The following is a 23,275-nucleotide window of genomic DNA, read 5'->3' as shown; positions in this document are numbered from 1 at the left end:
TGATACCTCTTCTCTGTCCTTTCTTTATCTCTGTTTATACTGTAGCTGACTTTAGATACTGGCCGTCTGTGGCTAAAGCTGTGAAAGGAAACTCTATAGAAAGAGAGGCGTGGTAGGCATACCTGTAGGTGTGTATCCATGCATATCCATGCATCTCTGCAAGGTAAGCATATAAAACTATATTCATCATCTCCCTAGTGTTGACTTCATACTGGTCTCCTCTACAGGCAACCAGGCTCTGCTATCCACTGACCCAGCTCCCTCAGTCCTCCAGAGAGTGTTCTAGCACCATGAGCCACAGAGGTGGTGGTTACAGCCGCAAGAGAGGAGGTGGTGGTCCCAACAGGGGAGGAGGGAGGGGCCGAGGTGGTAGAGGTGGTGGTGGTAGAGGTGGACGCCCGGCTGGCCTATCGGGACGCGATATCGGAATGTTCTACGCTGAGAAATCAAAGGAAAAAAAAAAAGAAAAAGAGAAAAACGAAGTGAGTTTTTGTTAAATTATAATTATTGCTCCTAATTTTGTCCCTTGTAGCGAGCAGTTGTCAGTATAAGTCATGAGGCAGAGGTGGACATTGGGAGGATATTGCAGGATGTGAGACGATCATCTAGTACTGGTGAAACTAGTCGAACCAGTCAAGCAGGTTTTACGGCTGCTAGAAGCTACACTGACCCCGGGAGGAGTGGTGTCCTCGAGTCATGTGATCCCATGGAAGTGGAGAGTGTGGATGGTGCTGGACTGTACACTCCCACCTCTGTTGACGAGAAGCTGAAAGCAGACCTGTTGGAAAAACAAAGTAGCAACTCCAAGTACCAGAAAATGATGGTAAGTTTAATCAGAATTTTAGCTTATTTAATTGGCACAGTAAAAACATTATTGAGAAGCTACAATTATTCAACCGCTAAAGAAACCTTTATTGCCCCCCCTCCTCATGCAGGAGTTCCGTGAGACGCTTCCATCGTGGGCAGTGAGAGAGGAGGTGCTGCGACTGGTGAGGGAGAACCAGGTGTGTGTGATAAGTGGACAGACTGGCTGCGGCAAGACCACCCAGGTGAGGAGAGTACAAGGTTCATTCATTGTAATCTATTTGAGAGAGACACCCACTGCTGTACATGTACCTCCCCGCCTTCCAATTTGAAGTTTGAAGCTAAAACTTGTGAGGAGGGTGTACTGTTCTTCATATGAAGGCCACACCTACATGACAGTACTGCTGTACGTACATATACCCTCCCCCTTCCAATGTGAATCTAAACACTCAACTATTTGTGCAATCATAACTTGTGTTTATTTGCTTATGACTAGTTATAACAACAATTGCGTAACGTTACAATAACACAAAGTCTTGTCTCTTGTAACTGTACAATTTATTAGCATGTAGCTTGTATTGTTATATTTGTGCTCTTGTATTTATTGCAGGTACCTCAGTTCATTATTGATGAGGCCATTCACAGTGGGCGTGGCTCCAAATGTCAGGTGGTCTGCACACAGCCGAGGAGAATATCAGCCATCTCAGGTTTGTTATTGTATACACTCCCAAACTTGGAATAGTCGGTGACTGTGCTTGTCTTTGTCTATTATTATAGTTGCCCAGCGTGTTGCCATGGAGAGGGGGGAGTCCCTAGGCAGAGCTGTGGGATATCAGATACGACTGGAGAACAGGATGCCTCGAGACTGCGCCTCCATCCTCTACTGCACTCAAGGCATCCTGCACAGGAAGCTCATCGGTGACCCGTGAGTGGAATATCAAATACTTTTTGTTTTGCTATAATAATTATGTCAATATATTTTAGTGAAACAGCCCTGGGTCTTACTACTAGTGCCAATTTTGATAGCCCGTAACTTTATAGTTTAAGAAAATATCTTGTAGCTCATTGCAAGTTATACAGTATGGGTGTGCTACATCCATTTTCTAAGCCAATTTTCTGACAGAAAGTACCACAAAAACATTTGGAATGTGAAAAGTTGCTAGGATTGGCCGGGGAATTCTGACAGATATAGATTGTCGAATCGAAATGTTCAGAAAAAGCATGGGCTATAGCCTTAACTTAGTGATTTTTCTGAAATGGGATTGTTTTGATAACTTTGAGTGATCGTAACTTGAGTTAGTATTGAGTTACGATTGTGTTGCTGACCTCCTTACAGATTGTTGTCAGGTGTTTCTCATGTGATCATGGACGAGGTTCACGAGAGGAACGTTGCCTCAGACTTCCTCACCATCATCATGAGGGACCTCCTGCCTAAGAGGTGATCTCCTTGTGTACTTAAAGATACAATGGCGGGCGGCTACTACTGTAACCTGGTTGGCTTGTATTTATTTAGCAGCTTATAAAACAAATACAGTAACAGTATACTACCACAGTGAAACCTTCTATGTGGTCACTGTTAGGCAAGCCAACAGTGGCTGTAGTAAAGAGGTGGCCTACTAACATGTATGGAGACTTTGGGCAACCTGTCTGTATTATAGAGGGTGGCCGCTTATAGGGAGACAGGTTTCACTGTACAGAGGAGTCCAGTCATTCACTGATACAACTCTCTCTCTTCCCCCCCCCCCCCCCTAGACCTGACCTGAAGCTCATCCTCATGAGTGCCACCATTAATGCAGAGCTCTTCTCTAAGTACTTCAGTGAGTCAGTGTGTCTATCTGCTATTAAGTGTGTGGGCAAAGCTGAGCTAATCTAGATGACACGTATTTTGAATTTTCCGTTAGTTTCACTAAATTATGTTTAGCCCCCCCCCCCTCTGATCAGGTGATGCTCCCATGTTCAACATCCCCAACGTTACCTACCCAGTGACCGAGTACTTCCTTGAGGACATTCTCAGCATGACCAGGTGTGCGTTCAACCGCGCGGTATCTCTATGACTATCGTTACGTAGATTGATTACAACCCTAAAGGCTTTTCACCACACCTGAAATGAATAGCAAAAAGCAGAAATGCTACTCTAATTGACCTCAAGTGTATTACAGCTGTATTACATGTAGCTAGTGTACAGAGCCTTTACAGTGTGTACATTGTAGTGGTTATGTTGTTTATAAGGTGTGCAATTCAAGGGAGGTGAAGGATCATACCAACTACCACCCCTATAAGTCATAGAGAGCATTGCATAGAGATCGAGTATAAACCACCTTTGCCCCCCCACCCACCCACCCACCCACACACACACACACACACATACACACACACACAAACACACACACACACACACACACACACACACACACACACACACACACACACACACACACACACACACACACACACACACACACACACACAGATACACGTCTGCCTCAGGACAGAGAACACAGAAACCACGTCCCTACAAATCAAGATTCGGCGAGGGTAAACAGGAGTTTCTACGGCAACAACAAGAAGAGGAGGAGAAGAAAGAATACGTCAAAACCCTCGAAGGATCATTTCCAAGTGCAGTTATCGAAAGTCTTACAAATTTCGATGAGAAAGTGATTGACCTTCACTTGATTCTCGCTCTAGTGAGACATATATGCACGGCCATGTCTGACGGAGCCATTCTCATCTTCCTGCCAGGTTGGGACACGATCACTAAGATGTACGACATGCTTCAAGCCAACCCAGTGTTCCGGTCCAGTAACTATCTCACTATCCCTCTGCACTCCATGATGCCCACGGCCTTTCAACAGCAGGTAACTCAATTAATAGTCGCCCTCAATCAATAAACAGAGTGCTTTGTACAATTTGTTAAAGTACCGAAATTTGTAATTTTTTTGCTTTTGTGTACATGTATAGGTGTTTGATCGTCCTCCTCCTGGTGTACGTAAGATTGTCATAGCAACCAACATTGCGGAGACGAGTATCACCATTGACGATGTGGTGTACGTGATAGACTGTGGAAAAGTCAAGGAAACGGTACCAGCAATATTATTGTATGTACAGTGAAGCCTGTGTTGTATAGAGGTCAGGGAGACCAATAGAAGAGACCTGCTTCTGGTCCAAACACATGCTATATATATTATGTAGACTTTGAGTAACCTGGCTGTATTATAGAGAGCTTATAGCTAGGGTGACCACAATACACATGACCTATGCATATAGCGTTAAAAGGGCATCTTTGAACGGCCATAACTTAGTTATGTTGGCCCAATAACGTTGATTTTTTGATTTTCTGAAAGCTTAGAGAGAGGTCTTTCAATTTCGTATTAAAATCAAAAGTTAACTTTTGGCCTGGTTTTGACAATTACAATACCTTATAGCCAATGGTCTTTCCGAAAATAGGATTATGTATACCCCGTTCCAAATTTAATTTGAGCATACCATCTGAACGGGCTCCGGCCTTCTAAACTTTCAATTTGGACCATCAGAACTCTAGTTACAGAGTCAATTTAAGGGCACATGTTTACCTGACTATACCTGTGTCCTCCCTGCAGACGTACGATGCTGCACATCAGTTGGAGTGCCTGGAGGCAGTCTGGGTGAGCAGAGCAGCTGCCAGACAGAGGAGAGGTCGTGCTGGGAGGTGAGTACACAGGTTCAATTTGTTTAAAGCTATATAAGTAGTATAATGCATGTAGTATATAAGCATGGTGTATATCACTGTATATACACGGTATTGATAGTGGACACACAACTATACAAGCAAGGATCTGAGTCGTACATGTACAGAATTAATAAACAAATGGACATTTAGTTTATATAGTCAGATAGAAAATGTATGTGTAATTTAAACTGTATATAAACTGTAATCAATGCTGAGCTGACAAGTATCGATCATAGACCTCCTCCACCACTCTGTGTGCATTGTAGTCCTCGTCTCTAACTCTCCTCTTGTAACAGCGAGCCAGGAGGCAGTACAGGACCAATCCAAGCAGACTGATGCCTACTCTAACCCCATATAGTGTCAATGTGTTGTTCGGTGGAAAAAACTGGCCAGTAATCGGAGATGAGAACAACACCAGCACCATACACCCTCCAAACAATCCTCTCATGTTGTATGGAGCTTGAGCACAAACTAACTCCATCGTGGAACTAAAAAGCAGCATTGTAAGCAAACCCTGAGAAATTGAATTTAAGACATACTCAATTGCAACTAGATCACTGTAATCGTTTTGCAATAGTTCCAAAATTAGAAAGACGATACTGAGAGCTGAGATAAAGAGAGAAATTATCCCAATTCTTCTAAGGATGCTGGGAAGCCTGTTATGTATCACTGGGTATAGCACAAACTCATAAAAGACTGTCCAAACTATTCCACACCACCAAGAGTTGTATGTAAAGAAAGATAGAAGCTTTGATTCAGAATTAAAACTATTCAAGTATTGGGGGAATACTGGAGCATATTGGGGTGGATGGAATATTGTAAGTGAGCACCCAAGAAGCCATAGTGTTAAGCAGAGGGGTAACAAACGTAGGATGGTCTTCACATCTTCAACTTGCTCTGTAGTGAATGGTCCACCGTATCTTGACTTTCCCAGGTCCATTCTTGAAGGTACGTCTTCCTCCCAGTATGTGAGAGCACTGCGATTGAGGGGAGCTTTGTGCTTGGCTGCAAACTTGAGAACATGGTAGATGGTTTTGAGGGACTGAGGTGACTTTGGCTCAATTATCAGCCACTTTTTAGCAAGAAGGAAGTCAAGAATAAGAACAACACTCATACACAAAGGTGGCAACAAACTGTAAAGTTGGACACCCCAGTATGGACCATGTATAAGGGGTAAATAAGAAACATAAGTAATCCAAGCACCAGCATAGATACTGAATACAAACCAGGCTATAAAACTAGTGATATTGGAAGATGAAGCATCAGGCATCTGATCCAGGCCTAGTTGTAGTGAGGTAACCAAGCATGCTACTCCAGCTACTGTAAAGAGAATCCCGCCTATGCAAGACATGACACTCGCAACATACACGTAATGTGCAATGTCAGGAACTAGGGTGACGGCACTAAAAAGCAAAGTTATGAGGAACAACAGCACAAAACTGTATTTCATCACTCTGTAGTTCCCCAGCTTAGCGTCGGCTAGCCATCCTGAGACAACAGCTCCAAACAAACCAAACACAAGTGGAATCACAAATAGCCATTTCGGAACTGCAAACTTGACATGATGGATTACATGGAACATTGATGAACAAGCTATAGTCAACAGCATAATCCAGACCAGAACAAGAAAGGTTCCCTTGGAATAGAACCACCTCACTCTGTACCTGCACTTGCAGCCATTCCTTGATACCAGAGGGCTGCCTCCGTTTGTAGAGTTAGTTTGTCTCATAACAGACACACAGGTGCATGTACTCTAGCTATAGGGACGGTTGCTAACACTACACTGTAACTATATAAGCAGTATATATACGTATAGCAGAGAGCAATATCTATTGGCAACAATTTCTATTGTATTGCAGTACTATTCTTGCATGCAATGCCCACTGACACAATCTAACATCATTATACCTGAAAACTGAGTAGTATATCAAAAGTTTATTCTTGGCAGCATATTATACCATATGAGTAGTGTTTTGTTTATGTGCTGGCGGATTAAAAAACAAACTAGATATATTGTCTTATATAGTACAAGATTAACTTCTCCCCACAACAGTTTATTTAATAATTATGCATAAATCATTTTGTTATTACTTTCAGTGTTTACATACATGTTATCAATTGTTAATACGAGGGTTTTTCAGACTGAGCTACTGCATGTTTGCATGCTTAAGCATACATTGAGTTTGGGTTAAGAGACTCACACCCAATAATTTATTTTGATTACTCCTAGTCCAGTTACGTACCGACCCCTTACCCCCCCACACACACATGTACCTTACTACCCCCACCTTACCCCCCCCTCTCGATGTCTTACCCCCCTACCCCCCACAGAGTCCAGGCCGGTGTGTGCTTCCACCTGTACACCAAACACCGCTACAGCAAGATGGCCGAATATCAGGTGCCGGAGATGTTACGAACACCTCTCGAAGAATTGGTCTTGCAGATAAAGATACTCAAACTTGGGATGGCCTTCTCTTTCTTGAGTAGAGCCATCGAGCCTCCCTCGGAAACAGCTGTCAACACAGCAATCAGCTGTCTCAAGGATTTGGTAAGTGAAGAGGTCATTAATAGTATTTTTTTATTATAATACCAAAATAATTATGAATTGGCTAGTTTTTTCATGGCATATAACAATAATTATATGTAACTATACAAATTGGATGCCCCAATTTTACCAATTTTACTAATATTTCTCCCCCCCCACCCACACACACACACACCCCTCTCCCCTACACCCCACACACACACTCCTCTCCCCCACACCCCACATTCACACACAGAATGCGCTCACACCTGACGAGCAGCTGACCCCTCTCGGCCACCATTTAGCCAACCTCCCAGTGAACCCTCGTATAGGGAAGATCATCCTCTTTGCCGCCATGTTCTCCTGTCTTGACCCTGTCCTCACCATCACTAGCGCTCTGGGCTTCAAGGAACCATTTGTCATACCACTGGTGGGACATTAGTACATTGTAGTAAAACCAAAAAAAAAATTCACTTGGGATAAGTGTAACAGCTTTCATGCGACCTTTAACCTTTAATAGAGAGGGGTTCCTTAATTGGTTTACTTATGTGCATACACATACATTGTCAGCTGACCTCACTCGTACGTGTACGTACAGCTGCAGTGTATGTTTACTTAGTTTGTAGTTCTAACTAATAACAATTACGTGCGTGTTGTATACAATCGAATAACTATTAACACTGTACCAATTGTAAATCATGTGTTGAAAGCAGTTCTTGAAAACGAAGATCCCCTTGTTAATTAGCATAAAATATAAAAGCAGAATTGGTATAAAAACAAAATATGCTATAAACACATAATGCTCCTGACTTTTCATTTTCTCTGTGAAAGCAGTGAAAAAGCAGTCAGTGCACATGATTCTCATTTATGTTGGTATTGCGGGGACAGTACAGTTTCATGTTGACTTGCCCTCTTGTGTCTACTCATGCATGCACTGGACAGCACAAGCAAGAAGAGGCTGATGCTGTCAAGAGGAGGTTTGCAGGTGACACTCGTAGCGACCACCTGGCCTTGCTGGGGGCGTTTCAGGTGAGAATGAATACATACAGTGAATACACTGTATGTGTAGTCCTTGTCGCTACAATGCATGCTGTACCCGCTACACCCACACCACCACCCACACACACACACACACACACACACACACACACACACACACAAGCCCCCTACCTGATTACACAACCACACACCACCCCCTCTCACACGCACGCACACACCCCACACACCCCTCACACCACGCACACACTCCCACACGCACACACCTATCCCCCCCACACACACACACACACACACACAGGGCTGGGAGAGAGCAAGATCGTCCGGTAACTCAAGACAGTACTGCTGGGACAACTTCCTATCCAACAACACGCTTGAGGTGAGCAACTAGTCTAATTAAGTGATGGACGTTCGACAAGAGACAGTATGAAAGTCATCTGGTAGCATGGCCGAGCGGTCTAACGCATTCGGTCAAGCGTCTAGATGATCATTTTGATGGCGTGGGTTCAAATCCCACTGCTACCGTATGTTTTTGCTTGTGCTATTTTCTAATTTTGTAGTCATCCTCCACCCCTGGGTTCAAAACTCACTGTTACCAATATTTTGTTTGTTTTATGTTGCAGCTATTGCGGACCATGAAGGGACAGTTTGCTGGTCTTCTTTATGACACCGGGTTTATCCGCTCGTCTGACTCCAAGGACCCTGCTAGCAACGTCAACTCTACGAACGTGAAGCTGCTTAAGTCTGTTCTGTGCTCCGGGCTCTATCCTAACGTCATCAAGATCGATCAGAACAAGCCTGGCAGGTGAGTGAACTGTAATGGCTGCGTCTTAAGGCTATCTGTATCATAATTATGCATACACCAGGAAGCTTTCAGGCAACAATGTATATGATGGCCTTAAGAAATGCATGTTATACTATTTACTTGTGTACTAGACCATGCAACCTGATGACACTCTTCTAATCATTGATACCACATGCCTACATTTATTGTACTCTTTCTGTTGCCGTAGTTCCAGTAGACTAAGTATGCAGTACATTGTACCTACACCCCAAACTAACTACTTGTCATAATTCCAGCTGTACTTTTATGTTTATCCCCAGTTACCCTAAACTGTGGACCAAGAAAGATGGTCGTGTCAAGTTCCATCCTAAATCTGTGAACTCTGACGAGAACCTCTTCGCAAACAAGTTTATGATCTACCACCAGAAGATGAAAAGTTCGGCCGTCTTCATCCACGACTCCACCATGATCCCACCACTCCCTCTCTTGTTCTTTGGTGGGGAGATCACTGTACAGAGGGACGACACGCAGGAGACCATCGCCGTGGATGAATGGATCGTGTTTCAAGCTCCAGAGAAGATTGCAAGACTTGTGAAGGTGTGGTTGAATGAGTGGGTGTATGGGTAAATGAGTGGGTGTGGAGGTGGTTTTGTAGCTAGAGTTCTGTGGTCTAAATTCAACAATTTTGATTTTGAAAGCTTGAAAGGGTATTAATTTCCTATTATCAATCAAAATAAAGATAATTTCAAAATACCATGGGCTAATTTCCTATTAGCCCATGGTATTTGTCAAAAACAGGCTACCTTGTGGTAGGATGTACGTACAATGAAACCTGTGTATTGTGGTCACCCACCCTCTATAATACAGCCAGGTTAATGGGCCTCAAAGTCTCCATAGCATGTGTTTGGAGCTTTGTTAGCAGGCCACCCTCTATAATACAACCAGATTAATGGACCTCAAAGTCTCCATAGCATGTGTTTGGAGCTTTGTTAGCAAGCCACCCTCTATAATACAGCACTGTTGGTCTACCCAAGGGGTGACTGCCATAGACAAAACAGGTTTTAACTTTACATGAGGTTTGGGGTTGATCGCTGGTCCAACTAATTAGCTTTGTGGGAAACACCACATACGTATATAATATTTGCTCTATTGTTAAGCATTATTGTGACACCCCCCCGCCCCTCTACTCTGCTGCAGGAGATGAGAGAGCAGCTGGACTCTGTGCTACATCAGAAAATAGCCCACCCGAGTATGGAGCTGTACTGTCCCCATGAGCCACACCCCTCACCCACCTCCCGACTCATCAGTGCTATCATTGACCTCATCACGTCAGAGGACTACAGTCGTCAGGTGTGACACATGCAATCACTATAGCAATTATCTGACTAGAGGTCCGTGGATGATTGAAAATAGCGAGTTTTAGATCAGCTGCATTTCTCGTTGTACAAAACCAAAAACACAGAGTTAATGATTTATCTTTTTTCATTTGTACAGGCTGAGAGATTGGCAGCTGGGAAGCACTTGTACCATAGCAGAAGATAATGAACTTTATAAAGCTCTTAATTGCTATTGTTATTGATCACTCATGCATGTCATGAATCCATGCTCTTATAATTATTAAGTATATATTTAATATGGCTCCGATTTCAATATTCAATCACTTTGTTGATATTATTATGCATTTTTGATTTGAATGACAATAGTACATGCACAGGTTGTGAGTTCATGTTTCTAGCTTGCATACATTGGGGGGGAGTGTTTGTTCAATTCTCTCGAGTTGCCTAGTAACGGCATTCTTAGCAATCTTCGCCCTCTCTTTGGTAACATCCAGTTCATTCTGCACCTGCTCCAACTTGACATTGAGGGCTTGCAAACTGTTGGAACAGACTCTCTCTTGCTCCAGTGTTGAGCTCAGCTGATAACTTCGCTGCTTACTTGACTTCTCACGGGCTGGTAGACGTAGTGCTACATCAACACTCCCCAACGTCTCAACAAAAGCTGTGTCTTCTTCAGTGAACATTTTTAAAGGCTTATGATTGTCAGTTAAATTGATCTTAGCGAGCTCAGCTTCGATATCCTCGGCCCTCACACTCCTACTCTTCATAAGCCAAGTGCGATTAATCTTTTCAATGTGTGGTCTGTTTCTCTCTATCAGTGAAGCCACTTCTTTCTCCAATATTCTCAGACTTGATTCCAACTGCTCTCGATCAAGAACAGGCTTCCCGCCACCCTCATCATTGTCGTCAGAGCAACTATCAGCTTTGAGCAATTCTTTCTCATCTAAATCGAGTACGCTCTCCATCCATTGCCAAAACAGACTCTCACAAGTCTTCCACTCCATCAGTCTCTGAAGTGCCATTAAGTGCTTCTCCAGATTCTGCATGTAATTGGACAGCTGCTCGGGATGTCGCAATAAGAACACTTCATGTACTGACAGGTGCTCATTATGGGATGGTCGCCATGTGTACTGGCGTATCTTGTCAGAACGTTTCTGGTAGCCATGTTGAGAGGAGAGAGCAGATTTAAATCGACACTCCATCTTTCTTTTTAGCCATTCCAGTTTCTTCAATGCTGCCTCCAATTGTTCTTTGTCTTTACAATCATAGTTCAATATGTATTTCTGAATTTGTTCCACATCTTCTTTAAAGCGTTCTATTTCTTTCTCCATAGTTTCCACTAGGAACTTCCGTGTAGTCTTGAGTGGTATGCTGACTGTGTTAGCTGCTCTGAGGTGAAATTGTGTCAACTTGTTTGGAAGGTCCGACTTATAAAGCAGCCAAGAAAATGCTAAAACAAGTTCCCTTGAGCAAATTGGATTTTTAAAAAAGTTCGTTCGATTGTACCCCAAAGTGAAGAGATGCTTTCTGACAAAGAGGGACATTTGTTCATTCGAAGGAAGTTGAATAACGGGAGTGATTTTTGAGTATTCAAGGGAATTGGATAGCTCAATTATGTTGAATAGGGTGGTCCAAAATGATGCAATTGCTTCGGGCTGGTTGAACTTTGCTTTTCTGAATGACTCAGAAGGCATTCGTGGAATTCCTGCATCCTCCAACAGAGAAAGGAGAGTTTGTATCACACTTCTGATTCCTTGCTGTACCTTTGCAGCCATTACCTGCAGATAGACACCATGAATAAATACAGTACAGTGTTACTGTATAATAAACTCACTGTTTTCAACGTTTTGCTATTGAAATAACGGGTAAAGGTCGTCTTTAGAACTATCAACTAGAGTTTTGTGAACAACGCCCACACATCTTGCAACCAAGACAGCAACATAACAACATGTCGGATAGAGAAGACACACCCCCGCCTCTCCCCGCAAGCCCTCCACCACCACCAATGGAGGACAGCGAACTAACTACTCCACCTCCAAAGAGAAAAACATCTGGGAAAATATTAGAGCTCCAGAAAATTCTTCGCGAGAATGGAGGTCTTGGCATGTACAACTCTCCAAGTGCTAGCAACGCACCAGCCCCTCCCCCTTCTGCAACCACATCTTTTGAGGAGGACCAAACCTCGTGGCAACCACCTAGGCTCTCTCACGCCACGAAGAACCGTCCCAAGAGGAAAGTTAGACCCCCTTCCAGGAACAGCAGTCTGAGCAAAGATGGTTTCCTGGAGACAATAACCACAGCAACACCGATTTTGGCTGTGGAGGAGGAAGAAGATGGAGAAAAAATGTTCGATGAACCACCACCCCCCCTCCCTCCCATGTCTGCCCCTCCTGGTGCCCCACCGTCACCACCTGTGTCTGACACTGAGTCACTAGGTAAGCGTGGGAATTTGAGATGCAAAATAATTATAATTCATAGCCTCCACATTTATAGCTAGCTATTTATTAAATAGCCGTTGACATGTGTTCGATGTCACCACAGCGTAAGCAAACTAAGTGTACAGTGTATGTAGTATGTAGCATTAAGTATTATGGTAGGAATTTAATTGTGGTATAATTTTTAGGAAATTATTTTATTTTGTGTGTCTATATCCCATGTACAGGTAATGAACTATTTGCACCCAAAGAGAGTCGGGAACCTGTCGTCACGAGCACCCCAATCGAGACCACGGCCAAACCGTTGATGAAGTCCGCATGGTCGGATGTTATCGAGTCCAAGAAACAACCAAAAACAAGTCCAATTGTAGCTTCCAAAAGCAGCACAAGCACACCTAACTCTGTACAGACTAAAGGTATTGTGATTGGCTCATTCAGCGATCGATTGAAGAAGCTTAAAGAAAGACGAGCGGCAAAGACAAATTCTAACTCTTCACTACCCCCCACATTATCTCCCTCGACAACCACCACCTCTATACAATCAGAGGAAGCAAACACAACTGAAACCTATCCTTCAAGTGTAAAGCCGCCAATGAACAATGTGAAAACAGTTGAACATTCACCAAAAATATATTCGACACCAGAACTCTCGATTTCAGAGCCACCAAGTGAACCAAAACATTTCCCACCATTTGAGAGAAAAGAAAGACCTGAATCAGACGAAGATGAACTGCCACCAGCCCCTCCCCCTCCTATACCTGAGCTCCCCCCACCCCCGGAGGAAGTGGACCAAGTACGAAATAACATACCCGCCAAATCGCACACTCTCTCCTCAAAAGTATCGTTTCGAACGTCTCAATGGAAGGATGATTGGACAAGAAAGAGTGAGCAGCTACAACTAGACAGCTTCAAGTCAGACAACCTCCCTCTACTGGGTTTAGACGCGGTACACAGACCTGCTCCTATGGAAGAGATTTCAGAAACTAAAGCAGAACCACGTCCTCTGAATGCGTTTGAAATGGATGCCTCAAGTTTAAGTGGGTCAGTTCCAAGTCTCCCAGACTCCCTTCCACCAGATCTGCCAGATGCCCCACCCCCCACACTCCCAGAGGACCCCCCACCTATTCTACCAGAAGCACCTCCCCCAGTACCCGAGACATTTCAAGTCTCGTCACTAGACTCGAGTGAGACGAATGAAGGGGGACGTTTAACCCCGAGTTTCAGGTCCTTAGAAACCTCAACCCCTAATGGCAATCAAGATTACTCTCTAAACGTTGTCAAATTACGAGAGAGGAAGTTGCTTTCTCCTCCGAAAGACACTGGTATGAAACGAAGATCAGCCTTCGATGCCCTTGTGAATGTGGAGCCAAATACTGAAGAAAGAAACGAGCCAAAACTCTCACTCGAAGAAAGACGAAAGCTCACAATAATGGCTTCTAAATTCTCTAGTGCAGATACTGACATAGCACATCAAGTGTGGAACAGACAGACTGTAAGCTCTCATGGAACTCCAGCTGCCAATACTCCGCAAAGTACAAGTCGTATTTTGAAGTCCAAACCTAGTCACTCAATGAATTCCCTCAGGGCGTCACAGCCCTCCTCCAAAAATGAGTCACCTGATGTAAGGACGAAGGAACAAAAGCATTCGCCAGTTTCAAGCAATGAAATGCTCGACTTGAGCTCCTCTTCCGATAGCACGTCACACAACATTAAGAGAAAGGATATAACTCAATTACAGGAAAAATCGTTTAGTTTACCTCCCGGTGACTCTGGCACATTCCAACAAATCAGAGTCATCTCCGAGGGAACTCCGCCCTCCAGTCCTGACGTCAGGTACACTCGAGTTGCCAGGGAAAATTGGTCTCCCAAAGTCAAACAATCAAAGAAATTCATAAGAGATGATGACGATCTCTCTGCTTCGGCAAGCACTGGAAACATTCTACCAGCTGTATCTCACCGTAAAAAAAAGAAAAGAAAATGGGCAAGCTTGGAAAAAACATCGAGTTTGAATTCGTTTGGCTCTAGCAATGAGTCCCCTAAAACCAGTCGCACTACACCATGGTCAATTTTCAAAAAGAGCTCCTTGAAGAAAGGTCAAGGTTCACACCCGATGTCTCCCCTAGCAGCTGCAAGTGTGGCCAATCCTTCACCTGGAAACATACCCAAATCTCCAACCTCCATATCGTTGGAATCAGACGACTCTAATGATGGGACGAGATCTCAAGAAATGAATCGACCAACGAAAAAGACACCCTTGAAATTCTTCCCTCCCGATAGTCCCTCAAATACACCCAGCACTTTTACCGGGAGTATTGGTTCGAAAGAGAACATTTTATCGAAGCAGATCCCCGATCGAGACCATGGAGAGGAGAAGAAGATGGAGGTACAGCTGACGAGGGTGAGGGAGCAGAGCAAGATGACGCTCGAGTATCTAAGGAGGGACCCGGTCGCGTTTTTACGCAATCTGACACCGAGGGGATCCACCCGGCTGAGACCAGGCTCTATGATCCTGGGAACTGAGATCTACAAGGTGAGTTATTAAGATTGCCACAGAACTGCAATAGATGTTAACTGCCTATAGGTAAATAATATTGCTTCGTAAGTGGCCAGTCCTAGCAACTACATGTAGGTGTTTTAGATGTTTTTGTGGTATAATTATTGTGTTTTACGATTGACTGTTACAGTAGATAATATTGTCTGTATCAGCAATTTGACTTCAATAATAGTGTGCTATACTAATGTTACTGTAACAGTGTACAGCACTTGAACTGACCAGTTTACCAGTACTAGCTATGTATAATAGCTGTATGTACGTTATACTCTCTCCCAGATTGACCCGAATAAGTGGACAGTGGATCAAGTATGCAAATGGTTGGAGCTGGTCGGACTGGGATCTTACAGGGAGGTCTTCAGAGGTGAGCACTTATCACCTCTTATTGCAATAATTATATAATGGATTTCTTTCCATGTGCACATACACAGAACGAAATGTTACCGGCGATAGATTGGTTCAATTGGACATTCAACTCTTTGGTAGGTATTCAAATCTCTAGCTTTATCACTATTATAATATATTCCACAACAGATGAGCTTGAGATTGACAGTCCTGAGATTCGTGAAATATTCCTTGCCAAGATCTATGAGCTGAGCAACCCTAGTTCAGCGATGGAGGAGTTAGAAGATGACTTCAAATGTGAGTGTACAACCAATAGCTGCCAACAGAGTACTGTGTACTGTGCGCCTAACAAGAAACTGTTTAGTACATGTACGTGTATGCAATGTTACAGTATAAATAGTAGCCTCGGTCCCAGGCCAATTTTTCTTTATGAAAGAATATGACCTGGTATCTATTGCATAGGTGATAGTGCGCATGCGCTAATCTGAGGAATCCCCGTTCTTTTTCTTTAATCTATGATGTAAAGCAGCTTACTTAGCTCCATTACGTTGGTCCAAAAGGCTTGCACACTAGTCTGAAGCCAGAAGAGGCTCTCATCAGATCCACCTCTATGATGGTTGTATGGTCGGGATGTTACATAGATAGTAGCTTAATTCTGCTATAGTTATACAGCTATGGTTTACAGTACCAGGAGTGCCTTCATGTACTCCTGATAGTATTTTTTATCTTTTGTACTAATGTTATTCATGGCTATTCAAATCACATTCTTTTCTACACGCACAGTGTCAGTGGATGAATACACTTCAGAGGATTGGAAGAAGTTCGAGGCAGCTGTGAATGCCCTCAAGGGCAACGTCCTTGACAACACGATAGAACTGGAGGCGTCAGCCATTGACCAATTCATCCACACCGGCTATGTGAGGTCACAGTCCACTCCTAACTTCGCAGACCTCGATGAGCTAGATCCAGACGAGACGCAAGAGTACGCTACTGGACAACACCAAATGGCTGTATCAATGGACACGCAAAACAGAGACATTTCGTCGTCTATCTCACAGCAACAAGAGTCTTATCGTAACGCCGTTTTCCAGAATGGTACTGACCCACACTATAACGGAGAAGCACTCACAACGGACTGGGTTGCTGATTTACCAACCATCAGAAGAAAGAGAGCTCTGACTGAACCCATTCCCATTATCAATGTTGAAATTTTGGAGTCGAGACATCCCCCTGACAACAGAACCCTCCCCCGTTCCAGTAGGTTGTCTGCCCCTGAGGCACCAGCCATGATTGTAGACCCTAAGAGGAGGATTGTTAAGAAACAATCAATGTCCCCGAGACAGCTGTCAATAGGCGAGGACCAAACCCTGCAGCTGGGTGTAAGTACTTCAGACAGAAGGAGAAGGTCAGTGGTTGATTTTTTTATGGTGAATAATTTAATGAAAGAGACTGTAGTGGTACAAAAATAAATATGGATATGCACGTATACGTGTAGTTGAATGTATGCTAGTGTGCATGGGTTAATTTTGTTTCTGTTTATTTTTTGCAGTTCCACGTCTAGCCAGTGTTTGGTGAAACTGTTCATGGATACTGTGCAAGAAGGTACGTAGGATTTAAATGACGGCTGCATGTACTGATATACATGTACAGTAGGTAGACTGGAGACACTGTAGGATATTCACAATGTGTTTATCGTGAAATTTCAAATTTCGAAACTGATGATGTTTTTCCTTCAGGTGCTCTGTACAAGTCATTCCTGATTTCCCCCACTACCACTGCTGATGACCTGGTTGCCATGGCACTGGACAAGGCCTACCTTGGAGACAACTGCAGCCCTCAACAGTACACGATATGGGAAAGAGATAAAGACACTAGCAGCAGGAGCAGTAAGCCGATTGCTATGTATAACTGGTGTTTAAGGGGCAATGATTGCATGGTTAGTAGATTGGGAATTTCTTATTTAAGGTTGGTATGCCTTACATGTATGTAACTTCAAGTTATGAATAGTCTGAACCTACATGTACATGTGCAGGTATACCGTATAGCGGGTATATTTCGAGGATATAAACTTTCGCGGAATGACCATTAGCTTTGCGGATTTAATTTTCGCGGAATAGCACCTTTCTGCTGCATGCATACATGCATGCGATGTTAAGGTATAAATGTTCGCGGTAGATGATTGATCAGCAAAAACCACGAACATTTATACCCTCAAAATATACCCGCTGTATGGTCTACAAGCTACAGCTGTGCATGTACATGTACATATATTGGTGTACATAAAATTATGTTTTACTACGTATCTCCATTCCTTTAGGTCTGAGTCGACAGCTGAGGACAGACGAGTCTCCAGTGGCAGTGAAGTCGCAGTGGAGAGATGAAAACAGTCGCTTCTTTGAGCTACGACTGAAGGAGGGCATCCAACTTCACCCCACCCCTACAAAGAGAAAGATGAGCTCACTGGATGCGGGCGTCTTTGAGGCTCAGATTAGATCGCTCACAGAGGAAAAGAACCAGCTTTTAGGAGAGCTAAGTGTCTTCCATTCCGAGCTCATAGAGAAAAATAAAGTTGAACAACAACTTGAGTTGGTTTCTGAAGAGTGTGCATCGGTTAAGGCCAGGTATAAGTCGGAACAATTGAGCCATAATCGCGTTTTGTCTGAGATGAAGGGGAGATTGCAACAGCTTGGTTTTGAGAAGACGAAGCTTGGGGATCAGATAGCGATCATGTCAGCTGCCTCTGGTGGAGGGGAGGTATCGAGTGACGTGTTGATGGAGATACAGTCCAAGTACTCAAAGACGGTGGATTCTCTCAAGATGCAACTCACTGAGAGGGGGAGAGAGAACGAGGAACTCATGAGGAAGAACATCACCTTGGTGAGTGCATTATACCCTCCCCATAGTGTTTATGCCTATACATATATAAGTATAAGTGTTCATGGTACTGAAATGTTGACCTGGGAGCAATTAAGCGTAGCATTGTGAACTGCTAGTACTGTGCTGTACATGTTATGCTAGCCTCGTCCCCATGCCCACTCCCATAGGGAGGTACATGTATATGCTAGCCTCGTCCCCATGCCCACTCCCATAGGGAGGTACATGTATATGCTAGCCTCGTCCCCATGCCCACTCCCATAGGGAGGTACATGTATATGCTAGCCTCGTCCCCACACCCACTCCCATAGGGAGGTATGTACATATACATGTACGTGCTACTATTACATATACACGTAGATGTACGTATTTTGTTAATTACGTAACCTTGATTTGTTGAGATGTTTGCATGTGTAATGTGCTCTAGACTAGACTAAGTGTAACAGTAATGCACATGACCTGCTTGTAGGACCAAGAAGTGGTGGAGTTAAGACACGACTCTAAAGAGCTTAGGAAGGTGTCTCGATTGTTGAGGGAGCACCGACAACAGCTGAACAGTGCTGAGCAGAAACTAGCTGAGAAGGAGGACACTATTCATGGCCTCAGGGGGCAGCTGGAACACAGCCAAGTGTCTGTTCAGCAAGTGAGTCTATTCTTACGGTACATTTGTATCAAGAGCTATCTTGAAAGCCCTCATATATGTATAATTATAAGTTTTGCTTGGAGCAAAAGGAAGGATTACATTTTGTAGGCCTTCAGAAGTCATATATCACAATTATCTCAATTAACTTATCTTTGCAACCTTGAACTCTCTCCTTACTTACATTGTAATTGGGTTGCTCTGTACATGCATGTACATGTATATCAGTTGTGTACTTTCATCTAAAATAGGTTTGCCTGCAACTACTTTAACAGTGGCCAGTGGTCTTAATAGCCTTTACATATAAAAATTATAATACAAAAATGTAGCTAGAAGACTAGGTTTTGTAGTATTCCACAATGCTTTCAATTGACCCACGTACATTCTCTGCATGTTCTAGGCTGCCGCTCTCCAGCAGACGCTGCAAGCCCTGGAGCTGACGTCCAGACAACAACAGGACCTGTCTAGTCGTACGGTGATGGAGCTAAAGGAGCAAGTGTCTCGACTGACAGCTGAGCTGGGCCGGAGGGAGCAGCAGATGATGTCTCTGAGGAAAGAGAAAGAGAGACTCACCAGAGAAAGACAGACAAAGGTACGTACATGTACATGTAAAGCAGCTGTCATTGTTACAGTAATAGACATCTGATGTGATGCATTTTGTAAGAGCAGTAACCTTTGGAATGTACGAGTGCCATCATTATTAACGTACTTACTGCTAGTAGCAATTTACAGTGAACTGTAAAACTGCATCCTACTTGTTAGTAATAAAAACACTACCCTAAAATGTTGTATTTATGGTGCTTTTCAGGCTCAAGGTCACATAACTTTGTGTCCATCCGTGGTGATTACCTACTGGTAAATACTAATGCACATAATTATGCATATCTCAGGACAACATAGCCACGAGCCTTGAAGCAGACCTGGCCAGTTATCGAATAATGGTGAGTCCTCATGCTGACGCGAGTGAGAGGATCCTCACCCTCCAGAGGTCCATCTCTGTGCACGAGGTGGCACTGGCCTCACTGCAGGGCGAGTATAACCACCAGACTGCTGAGCTGCTCGAAGCTGAGAAGGAGGTCTCTAAGTTCAGGGATGCTCTAGCTAAGAAGGTGAGTTACTATAGCTAGCTGCCATTGAATGTATAGTTGCTATAATTATATTCAGTTTACATAATTGAACAAAAGAGCTGTCTTCAATTTCAAATACGTCGAATCTTGAATTTGTTTGATTGTCAATCAGTGTATATATATGTAGTAGCGTACATGTATTCAATTTTGCTAAAGCCATATGTACAGTACAGGTCAGCTGAAAGTGTACTGATGTGTGTATGTGCTGTACACGTTTGCTAAAGCCACATAATTAATCACCTTTTTCCAATAATGCACGCATATAGGAGGAGCAGCTGGTGCTTGTGTCCAGCTCACAAGAACAACACTCACAGTAAGCACTCCCGCCCACACCACGCCCACACCACGTAGAGCAACATCGACTACATGTATCATAACTATTCATTCTAATTATAGTACTCCAATTTTTATGGGCGAAATAATTATTCAAGTTTCGTATAATTAGAGTAATGATGTAATTAGAATGAACCCTAACTAAGCCCATCTCTACGCACACATACACAGGTCAACTATGTACAGTCTACTAGGCACCTCTACCTCGTATCAACTAGTGCTAGCTGAGATCAACCAAGAGAGGGAAGCGTCACCTCAAGCACCCGTGGCTGGGTCAGGAGTGGAGAGGTCACTCTCTACGGCATATGGGATCAAAGTCAGCAGGTTACTAGGCAACTGTGCAGTGTCGGAGGTAAACGAGGAAGCTGCTAAAGCTGGACTTCAGAGAGGAGACAGGTGAGTCACAATAAGGGTCCTCCGCTATTAGTAATATCTATGTAATATGTACAGTGCTATGAATTTAAATCAGCAAATTAAAATTTGTTTGGGGCCAAATTAAATTGTCCGTTTTGGGGGGGAAACGCGTAAGCTTATAAGTGGATGTTTTTTTCTAACTCACAGGCTGTAGCACCATGAACTGATCACTGAGTTCTTTTAGATAACATGTTTACATTTGCATATTTTTTTTTAGACTCCTTGAGATCAACGGGATGAGTGTGTCTGGCCAGACTCAACGTGAGATCAACACCCTGCTCAAGAAACAGACTCAAGAAGGAGGAGCTCTAAGAGTGGTCGCTGCTCGACCAGTTGATGGGAGGAGCGAGGAGGCAAACAGACTCTTGAATCAGAGTCAGTGCAACACATGTGTATATATATACATGTACCCAACCTCTGGTTTTGCTGTCACAGTTATAGTTGCCCCATCTTTCCCATCACTGTTCCCAACTACTATCTCCCACTCTTGCCACCACACGTGTGTGTAGTATTTTGATACAAAATAATGTCTTAATTCATTCAGGCTCTATGGATGACGAGTTGGCTGATCGTCACAAGAAGCTGAATGTGTCTCTCAGCCAACAGCTGGAGTCACAGACCAGTGAAGTCGACAGATGGAGAAACGAATGCGAGAGACTCAAAGCTGAGATACTAAAGTACTCCACTTCGAATAAAGTATGTAGTTTACATGTATGCTCAAGCTTTAGAATAATGCATTTTTTAGGACCAAAATTCGGAATTTTCAATTCTTGAAGCAAGTGTTCTGGATTTGAAATCACAGGTACTGAGTAATTTTGTACCAGGAGCACAATCAATTGCTCCTGATTGTACTTATCTTTGTACGTACATACATTTAGTTAGCGTCTCTGATAGCTTGCTGTTACATTGTACTTATACGTACATGTACGTTATGTATATCACAGCTGAAGAATTCTGAGAGGGCTCGTGTGCAGCTGCGGGAGACGCTGAATCGCCTTGAGGGGGTTACAAAGGAACAAGTGCAGGATCGGGAGAGGGAACTGGTGTTACTAGTGGAGGCAACGGAGAGGGCAGCTGTGAGTGAACACACAGTACAGTCTTCCCAATAATATCTCCGTACATGTGACAGTATAGACTTGTACACATCGTATAGCGGGTATGTACATGTACATGTACGTACCACTAATGAACTTTTGCTATACCACTAACACCCACTCATTAATCATTGCTTCGTGTGGTTGTGTGTACCTACAGGCAATATTTTGCAATGCATAATGTTCTGACACCGCTATAAAAGCATTCTAATGCCATGGTTACAATGTCTGCAGAGTGCAAGAATTCAACACTTGGAAGCTGAGAAACAGAAGCTGATGAAGACCCTCCGTGAGCACCTCACCCACACAGGGGATTCCCCTGCCACACCCCCTCCCAGTGATGTGACAGCTGTCCCTCGTAACGAGCTTCTGACGAGACTGGCTGAGAGAGAGAGAGAGCTGACCAAAAACAGGGCGTATCTGGACCAGCTGTTGAGTGTGGTCATTGATCAGGAGCCACAGCTGCTGGCTCAGGTCGGAGAGGCACAGCTGTTGAGGTGGGTGTGGTCTGGGTTCATTATTGCTATTACATTGTATGTTTAGCTTGTAATGTGCATTAGGTTTCCATGCATGTACATGTACACTGTTATTCGTGCTTAAGTGGAACAACTAAATAACACACACATGTAACAGTGTACGTAACAGGTTTATGGAAAGAAAAAGCAGTCAGCTTGATATTTACATTCAGTAATTGATGCCCTTTTTGCAGCATGCATGCGATATTAAATTCGTGGGTATAAATGTTCGCAGTACATGCTTAATCAGCGAAATATACCCGCTATACGGTATGCGTTAGGTTGCCTGTACATATTTACATTCAGTAATTGATGCCCCCTCCCACACACACACACACACACACACACACACACACACACACACACACACACCTCATCACTTCACACACACACACACACACACACACACACACACACACACACACACACACACAACACACACACACACACACACACACACATGCAGGGACCAGAACGAAGTGGCTGATGTGTATGATGATGACTGGTGCTAAACTGTTTCAATTTCGATCATCCACTAATACATTTAATTATGTTTTGTGTATAATGTTATTTATATTTTGTACGTTGTGTCCCATATAGAATCATCCACTGGAACTTTTTATTTCGACTACCGGTATATAATTATAATTATTCCTGTGTACAAAGTTTGCAATTTTTCATCTCTTAAATAACTGTTGAGTAATTAGGTTAATTCATACAAGTCACATTTTAAAATTTATTATAGACTATAATTATAGCCATATAGTGCAATTATCGCATTCAGATTCTCCTGTAT

The 23,275-nt window shown here is 43.4% G+C and overlaps 3 protein-coding genes across 3 annotated transcripts; 2 read left to right on the top strand and 1 right to left on the bottom strand.

Moving 5' to 3' along the window:
* The first annotated feature begins 24 nt into the window (after nucleotides 1-24).
* On the top strand, nucleotides 25-10,508 carry LOC135340377 (ATP-dependent DNA/RNA helicase DHX36-like). Its single transcript, XM_064536712.1, has 20 exons — nucleotides 25-163; nucleotides 228-482; nucleotides 533-823; nucleotides 936-1,049; nucleotides 1,415-1,511; nucleotides 1,582-1,729; nucleotides 2,141-2,242; nucleotides 2,557-2,621; nucleotides 2,746-2,827; nucleotides 3,275-3,659; nucleotides 3,763-3,882; nucleotides 4,401-4,489; nucleotides 6,842-7,058; nucleotides 7,291-7,464; nucleotides 7,977-8,063; nucleotides 8,332-8,409; nucleotides 8,654-8,835; nucleotides 9,135-9,411; nucleotides 10,012-10,164; nucleotides 10,309-10,508. Exons 1-20 carry the CDS (start codon nucleotides 149-151, stop codon nucleotides 10,354-10,356), a joined length of 2,979 nt encoding a protein of 992 aa, XP_064392782.1. The 5' UTR covers nucleotides 25-148; the 3' UTR covers nucleotides 10,357-10,508.
* LOC135340403 (tubulin epsilon and delta complex protein 1-like) lies at nucleotides 10,458-12,102 on the bottom strand. Its single transcript, XM_064536749.1, has 2 exons — nucleotides 11,986-12,102; nucleotides 10,458-11,929 (listed from the first exon to the last, which is right to left on the bottom strand). The coding sequence occupies exon 2, from the start codon at nucleotides 11,924-11,926 to the stop codon at nucleotides 10,538-10,540; it is 1,389 nt and encodes a 462-aa protein (XP_064392819.1). The 5' UTR covers nucleotides 11,927-11,929; nucleotides 11,986-12,102; the 3' UTR covers nucleotides 10,458-10,537.
* On the top strand, nucleotides 12,100-23,196 carry LOC135340444 (uncharacterized). The gene is made up of 20 exons (XM_064536800.1): nucleotides 12,100-12,586; nucleotides 12,814-15,116; nucleotides 15,417-15,501; nucleotides 15,569-15,619; nucleotides 15,672-15,779; nucleotides 16,266-16,887; nucleotides 17,032-17,084; nucleotides 17,219-17,368; nucleotides 17,800-18,359; nucleotides 18,826-18,999; nucleotides 19,397-19,588; nucleotides 19,887-20,105; nucleotides 20,390-20,436; nucleotides 20,628-20,852; nucleotides 21,088-21,245; nucleotides 21,415-21,566; nucleotides 21,616-21,672; nucleotides 21,815-21,946; nucleotides 22,199-22,461; nucleotides 22,946-23,196. Exons 1-20 carry the CDS (start codon nucleotides 12,100-12,102, stop codon nucleotides 22,989-22,991), a joined length of 6,084 nt encoding a protein of 2,027 aa, XP_064392870.1. The 3' UTR covers nucleotides 22,992-23,196.
* The last annotated feature ends 79 nt before the right edge of the window (nucleotides 23,197-23,275 follow it).

This window comes from Halichondria panicea, chromosome 8 (assembly GCF_963675165.1).
Source record: "Halichondria panicea chromosome 8, odHalPani1.1, whole genome shotgun sequence".
NCBI lineage: Eukaryota > Metazoa > Porifera > Demospongiae > Suberitida > Halichondriidae > Halichondria > Halichondria panicea.
The sequence above is the reverse complement of the archived record's forward strand: the minus strand, read 5'-3'. Positions and strand labels throughout refer to the sequence as shown.

Excerpts from the sequence above, each read along its gene's own strand:
- LOC135340377 (XM_064536712.1), top strand. Across the intron at positions 4,490-6,841 it reads AGGAGAGGTCGTGCTGGGAG|AGTCCAGGCCGGTGTGTGCT; the intron begins GTGAGTACACAG and ends TACCCCCCACAG. Across the intron at positions 8,410-8,653 it reads TATCCAACAACACGCTTGAG|CTATTGCGGACCATGAAGGG; the intron begins GTGAGCAACTAG and ends TTTATGTTGCAG.
- LOC135340403 (XM_064536749.1), bottom strand. The coding sequence starts at position 11,926 with ATGGCTGCAAAGGTACAGCAAGGAATCAGAAGTGTGATACAAACTCTC.
- LOC135340444 (XM_064536800.1), top strand. The coding sequence starts at position 12,100 with ATGTCGGATAGAGAAGACACACCCCCGCCTCTCCCCGCAAGCCCTCCA. Across the intron at positions 15,620-15,671 it reads ATTGGACATTCAACTCTTTG|ATGAGCTTGAGATTGACAGT; the intron begins GTAGGTATTCAA and ends ATTCCACAACAG. Across the intron at positions 19,589-19,886 it reads CCAGAGAAAGACAGACAAAG|GACAACATAGCCACGAGCCT; the intron begins GTACGTACATGT and ends TGCATATCTCAG.